At 47.8% G+C, this 6,937-nt stretch overlaps 1 protein-coding gene across 3 annotated transcripts in view; it reads right to left on the reverse strand.

Moving 5' to 3' along the window:
* The window catches only part of EFNB2 (ephrin B2), a 45,794-nt gene extending 44,570 nt beyond the window's left edge, over positions 1–1,224 (reverse strand). For all 3 annotated transcript variants that reach the window (XM_032151298.2, XM_032151296.2, XM_032151299.2), the window contains exon 1: positions 397–1,224. In XM_032151298.2, coding sequence (XP_032007189.1) covers positions 397–518 — 122 coding nt within the window. In that variant the 5' untranslated portion in view covers positions 519–1,224. The remainder of the gene's footprint in view (positions 1–396) is intronic.
* Positions 1,225–6,937: the final 5,713 nt, after the last annotated feature.

Consider the following 6,937-nt stretch of genomic DNA (forward strand, 5'->3'; position numbering starts at 1 on the left):
AATGCAGCATCTCCGCCTCTCTCCAGAGCCCACCAGTCCCCGCGTGCCGGCCAGCCTAGATTGTGGCCATGTCCTTCGTCCTCGAAAACAGGAGAGGGTCAGGTATCGCCATCGGACACCTTTCCGGACGTGACACCCGAGCCGATAGTAGCTTTTAGCGCCCGGGAGCGCTCGGGAGAGGAAAGGCAGGGAGACCGTCCCTTCCAGCGGCGCTCGGGTTGGAAAGCCGAGCGAGGAGTCTTCATCTAGTGAAATGGGGTGGGGTTGGGGGTGGGGGACGTGGAACCGAGGTTCCAGAAACAGGCTCCGAGGCCCCGCGGACTGACCCCTCCTCCCGCCCGGACGGCGCAGCGGACCCCGGGGCAGGGACATAGGGGGATCGCGGACGCCACTTACTTGGAGTTCGAGGAATTCCAATAGATAGGCTCTAAAACTATCGATTTGGAAATCGCAGTTCTGCATAAAACCATCAAAACTCCCCAGCAGTACTTCCACACGGAGTCCCTCCTCACAGCCATGGCGAAGCCACTCCCAGCTCCGCGCACTCCGGGCCAAGAAGGGACTGATGGGACGCAGGCTGGGACCCCCAATCCTCCAGGGCAGACTGGCGGGGAAGACGGCGTGCGCCCGCAGGCAGCTCCGGGCCGCGCTGCGCAGCTCCAGCGGTCGCCGGGCCAGATGCGCTCGCTCTCCCGGGCCCTCAGGGCGCGGGGCGGGAGCGCACGCGCGGGGCGCGGCGGCGCGGCGAACTCGGGGTTCCGGGGCGCCGCGCCGGACGCAGCTCGGACGGCCGACTCCCGTGCGGCTCCAGGGTGCCGGGCCGGCCGCGGCTGGCGGGTGGGCGCGGGGCGGCGGGGCGGGTGCGGGCTGGGACACAAAGACCCGGAGCGGAGACGACCGGCGCGGGCGGCGGGCGCTGCGTCCCGAGCGGGGCCGCCTGTGACTATAGATCCAGTGCAGCGGGCAGCGGCCCGAGCGCGCGGGCGCCGCGTCGGCGCGGTTCCATGTCCCGGAGCACGGAGCGGAGTAGGGCGCCTCCGGGCACACAGGAGCCTTCTCAGTCCGCGCGGCTCCCTGCCCCCAGGGCAGGCAAGAGGGAGCTCGGTCCCCGCCGCGGGCTCCGGACGCGCGCGGGCCTTTGTGTGCGGGGAGGGCGCCGGGACCCGCTGCGTGCGCAGCTCTTCGCTCCGGCCGGCGCCGCGGTCCCCGCCGAGGAGAGTCAGCGCGGCCGGCGCGCTGTCAGGGAGCTATAAACGCGGGGCCCCGCCCCGCCGCGCGAAGCCCATTGGCCCGCGGCTCAGCAGCCGCGCGCTGGTTGGGCGGTCGGTCCGTCCGTCCGCCATCCCCTCCCGACATTGGGCGCCGCGAGGCGGGGCTCGGGCTGACAGGTGAGCCCCGCCCCCGGCTCCCGCGGGCGGTGGGAGCGGAGCAGACGCCGGGCAGGAGAAGTGATCAGCGCGTGCACAGGGCGCCCCCGGGGCGGCGAGAGGCCTTCTGGGCGCGGTGCAGACGTGGAAACAGCGACGGCCGAGTAGCGGGCCACCTGTCTCCGCGCCTGGGGGCGCCTTCCCTCTCGGCGGAATCAGAGGGCGCGGCTTTCCCTCGCGCGGTGCGGAAGGCAACGGGCTCCGCTCGGCATCCCCCCTCCGCAGATGCGGCGCTGCCCCGCGTGCAGGACTTGCACTCCGCGCGCACCCTTAGAGCTCCCGGCTTCTGCGCGCTTCTGCCGACGCCGCTCGGCGAGGGCTTCTCACTTGATTTTGGTACCAATCGCCTACGGCTCAGCTTCAGTCAGTGGGGCCAGGAATTGCAAGACGATTCCCGCGACGCGGCGCCGGAATTTGCAGCTCTAATCAGGGCCTGAGCGTCGTCGCCTCCCGCCTTCTCCTCGGGCGTCTCCCTTCCCTCCTGTCCTCCCGGGAAGGTGGCGCCCATGGAGCTTTCCCCGCGTGTCGCCAGCACAGGCACGACCGCGGGGACCGTCTCACTAGCCTCTAGGAGACACGCGCGCTTCCCAAAGTGACCAGAGATTTAGAGGGTGTGAGATGGAAAATTCAAGGCATGTGCTTCTCACTCGGCGCCTGCAAGACCCCAGAGCAGAGCTGGCAGGAACTCCTCGCTACTTTCCCGGTCGAGCGCCGGTGCTGACGCTCGTCCGTGACTTCCACGGAGCCACAGCGCCCACTAGCGGCCAGCTTTGCTTCTCCGCATCTCGAGAGCTCCGCGGTCCACCGACCCGGATCCAGCATCCTGCAGCATCTAATCAAGTCACAGTTCCAAGGAAAATCTTTTTATATGTCCAACAGTAGGAAGAACACGGTAGAAATAAGGCATAGTGCAAATGTACGATTCAGTATGAAAAATTAAAATATACCGTATGCCCACTTTTTTTTTAATTTAATGTCGTCCACCCCAGGATTTATGTTTCAAACACAAACTGGGCAGTAATTCTACAAATGATGTATTTTTTAAAAAATTATCCACTACGCTAAATTTAAAACAGAAAATGCATATGGTAAAACACCTTGTTTTCTTTCACTCTTCTTTGTAACAATTTCTGAAGATTTTTATGGTACGTTGCTTTTAAGTATCCGTTTTTGAAACATTAGTCTTAAGTTAACGTGTACATCTCAATTGGAGTGGTAAACGCTTGTGAAGACTAGTTTAAGATCGAAAACACATTAAGGCATACAAAGTACTGCATACACTTACTCTTCCAAACAGATCTTTGAGAGCAGAAAACTTTCGTAATTTATTTTCATTTTAAATAAGCCTTCAAACTATATATATATATATATATATAAAGTTTATTTTAAAAAGGCTCCACCACGGTATGACGATTTGAACAGCGGATTCCCAGGAAGCACCAACAACCCAGGAAGGCGCAGGCACTATGACTCCTAACTTGACAAGGGTGAGAAAGGGCTAGTTTTTAATATGCTAAAATATCATTTAAGGAACTCATTGAAATTGAATATAAAGTTAGCTTAATGATCTTTTAAAAGAACACTGGGTACTCAGGACCTTTTGACGAACTTATATTGTGAAATTTAAATTGTGACCTCTTAGCTCACTACGTCCTCCTCTCCAAGTAAACTAGAGGAAATACAGGAAATTTGCATTGTCTGAAAATAAGCCAGCTTCCAAAAATAACATTTTCAGTAAATCAGATAGTCTCACATCCAAAGCGTTTTACCTTGGGACAAATGTAAATATACATTTTAAAATCGCTTCCTTTTCAAAACAAAGTGCATATTTGACTGAAAAGGAATCCTACACACACACACAAAAATCTATAGTATAAAGTGTGAGAATATACAGCTTAGTTTCAGTCAACAGAGATTCTATGTAGACAATGTGAAAACCATCAGCAGTAGCAGCTCACTTCGAAGATGTCAACATTCTACTATTTAACGGTAATTTTGGTAATTAAAAGCATCACCTCAAAGCCATTTATATCTACTATTGTATAACATGCCAGGCAAAAAGTATGTCATACTGGCATGCACAAGGCAAAGTAGAATTTCCAAAGCATGCCAAACCAAGAACCAATCACATCAGTGTCGTATCTCTTGGTATTTGGACTTCGTTTTACAATTATTGGGAAAACTTGGTTAATTTTTTTCTTTACCACACTTTGAATCATGATTAATGTATTTAGAGAAATCTATACTTTTAGCAGATGTATTTAAACCCTCATCAAATGAGATTTTATTTCAGCAGAGGAAGTTACTTGACTGTGTTCTAGAGTTAAGAAGTTTTGAAGGCCGGGCGAGGTGGCTCAACGCCTGTAATCCCATCACTTTGAGAGGCCGAGGAGGGCGGATCACGAGGTCAGAAGATCGAGACCATCCTGGCTAACACGGTGAAACCCCGTCTCTACTAAAAGTATAAAAAATTATCCGGGCGTGTGTCGGGCGCCTGTAGTCCCAGCTACTCGGGAGGCTGAGACAGGAGAATGGCGTGAACCCAGGAGGCGGAGCTTGCAGTGAAGCCGAGTTCGCGCCACTGCACTCCAGCCTGGGCGACAGTGAAGACTCCGTCTCAAAAAAAAAAAAAAAAAAAAAAAAGTTTTGGTAAGTCAAATAAGTAAGGATTTGGGAATTTCAAAGAATACCATAGTGAGTTATAAAAGTTAACACAAAGCTGAATAAATGTAAAATGAGATGACAGAAAATCGCAGCTTAAAGAGAGTGGAACCCCCCACCTCCAACCAAAAAAATGCATCTAAGTAGTTATGTTCCTACCCCTTTGAATTCCTAGACATGTTTTGGTCTTTAGAACTTAGGATTGTTTCTTATATATTCCTTATACAGTATTTCATCACTTCTAGGACATATTTCAAAAGATATATGTAACAGAACTTCTACAAAAACAAAAGCTTATCTAAATAACATTACAGAAAAATAAATTTGATATGTGTTGACTAAGTGTTGTCCAAGCCACACATTTTCTATGTAGCTTGTAAGCCTCTCGCAAAATCATATCCTTTGTTTCCTGGCATTGTATGCTGTTTATTTCATACAAGTCACTGACGTTTTCAGCACTCTCTAGCAAATCCTATTTTCCCCCATTTATCCTTGAGGGAAAGATGTGACAGGAGAAAATAAAACCCTTTCTTAAAATCAACTTTGCTAAACACCCTTCTCCCATCTGCTTCTGAAATTCAGATTGTTAAAACACTGAAACATTTTATATTAGTCTGTTTGTCAGGAAAAATATTACATTAGGCTCTTGGTCAAAAGAGAATCATTCTTCTCTCCAGGAAGTTTAGAGAAAACTCATACTTTATAGACTGTCACATATTCCTTATGGAAGAAAAATACTGTATTTTCCACTAGTATCCATTTTAATCTGAAGCTCAACCTCTCATTTCTTTTACAGCATTATTAATGTAAAAACAGCACACATGGAAATACGAATGGCTCCAACAAGCATGCACACCTGGCATGAAACTTCATCTCTTTATTTGCAAACCAAGTGTGGAGGACCAAACTCCACTCATCATTCCAAGCTGGATTAAGAGGTGTGGTGGATATAAAGGAGCAGATAATGGCTAGCTAGCTGTGCACGCTCTTGATTGCATGATTAATTCTAATATTTAACTTCTCTAAACAGGATGTTTTTTCAGACTGACTTGATACAGACACAGATGAAAATTTAAAAGTTAAATACTACTCTTATAAACATAAGGAAAACTTCTGACAATCCTAACAGATCTCGTCTTTTGGGTCCATAAAATCATTTTTTGCCTCCTCTTTATACTACTCAACAACAACAGCTTCAACAGCACTTAAAACCAGCTGCAATAATGTATTATTTTGTTAACTCCTTATTCTACTTGTCACTTCTTTAATCCGAAGTGAAAACCTAGAAAATGAGAATCATCCAAATGGTAAACAAACCCATTTTATTCTAACCCTAATAAGCCCAGGTTTGCTAATCAACAGTTGTAGCAATCTTAGAAAACACACACTATTAAAAACATACGCCTTTGGCCGGGCATGGTGGCTCACACCTGTAATCCCAGCACTTTGCGAGACCGAGGTTGAGTGGATCACGAAGTCAGGAGATTGAGACCATCCTGGCCAACATAGTGAAACCCCGTCTCTACTAAAAATATAAAAATTAGCCAGGCGTGCTGGCACCTGTAATCCCAGCTACTCAGGAGGCTGAGGAAGAAGAATCGCTTGAACCCGGAGGTGGGAGGTTGCACTGAGCCAAGATGGTTTCTTGCACCACTGCACTCCAGCCTGGGCAACAGAGCAAGAGACCATGCTGGGGGAGGCAAAAAACAAACAAAACAAATACACTTTTATAGCATTGATACAAAAACAGTGATGAGAGAAACAGCTGGATCAGTGGAGTTACTATTCTCTAATGTACTGGCTCTTCAGAGATAGAGCAAAAAATAAAAATAGAAAAATAGTACTGTCCCAACATCCTGTGATCGACCACTGGAGGCTCAGAAAAAGATCAAGTATGACTTCCAATTAAATTTTAATTTCTAAACCCAATGATGACTTAGGTATAAAAGCACTTATCATTCAATATGTGGAACACTTACATAGATGTAAAAGCAACCATTCTGATTTGTATTGCTTTGTAAAATCAGAAGAAAGTTCCAAAGAAATACTTAATGGAGTAAGAAGCTAGTTATTTCTTTCTCACACACAAACCCCTTAATTAGGTCTTCTGTATCCCCCACTTGCGCTGTTTGCCAGCACTGAATCAGTTACTCTAGAACCAATACTGGATGGATGGATGGATGGATGGATGGATGGATGGATGGATGGATTAGGTAATACAATCCACTCATATTAAGTATATCTACAAAGTGAACAGTGTAGCTTATCAGCAAATGCACATCTTCTAGATTACTGCACCACATTTTCCATCATCACAGGCAACTGAATGTTAAAAGCCAAAAACAAAGCAATAGTAAACAAAAAACGTTACAGACAACAAAGATAGTGAAACAATCAAGACCACTATTAAATGGCAATTCAACAAATCAAAAAAGTAGGGCCTATTGCTTGGGCTTCCACACTCCTTCTAGACTTCTAGGTTGAGGCCTTTTTTTTACCTTCAGCAGTCCCTTGAGGTCGTCTGATTAATAACACTGGTACTTGTTCACAAGGCTCCCCTGGAGGGGGAGGAGAGCCTCAAAAATTAAGATAGCCTGTCTTCAGTATTTCTCATGGCCATTAATACAAAACAGATGAATGGTTTTGGGTGTAAAGATGCAGAAAATTGAGACAACTGAAAACAGACGCTCTAATGGATAGAAATAGCTTTGGAGAAATGTCAGTGAAGTGACAGGCTCCTCATTCTAAAATGAGGCATCAGAAATGATAGAGTTCAACAAGCCAGGATTCTATGCTTACTATACTTAGAAAATCAAAAACAATACAAACCACTGAAAATTCTTAAGATA

The sequence above is a fragment of the Hylobates moloch genome, unplaced genomic scaffold (genome assembly GCF_009828535.3).
Source record: "Hylobates moloch isolate HMO894 unplaced genomic scaffold, HMol_V3 SCAFFOLD_4, whole genome shotgun sequence".
NCBI classification, from domain to species: domain Eukaryota; kingdom Metazoa; phylum Chordata; class Mammalia; order Primates; family Hylobatidae; genus Hylobates; species Hylobates moloch.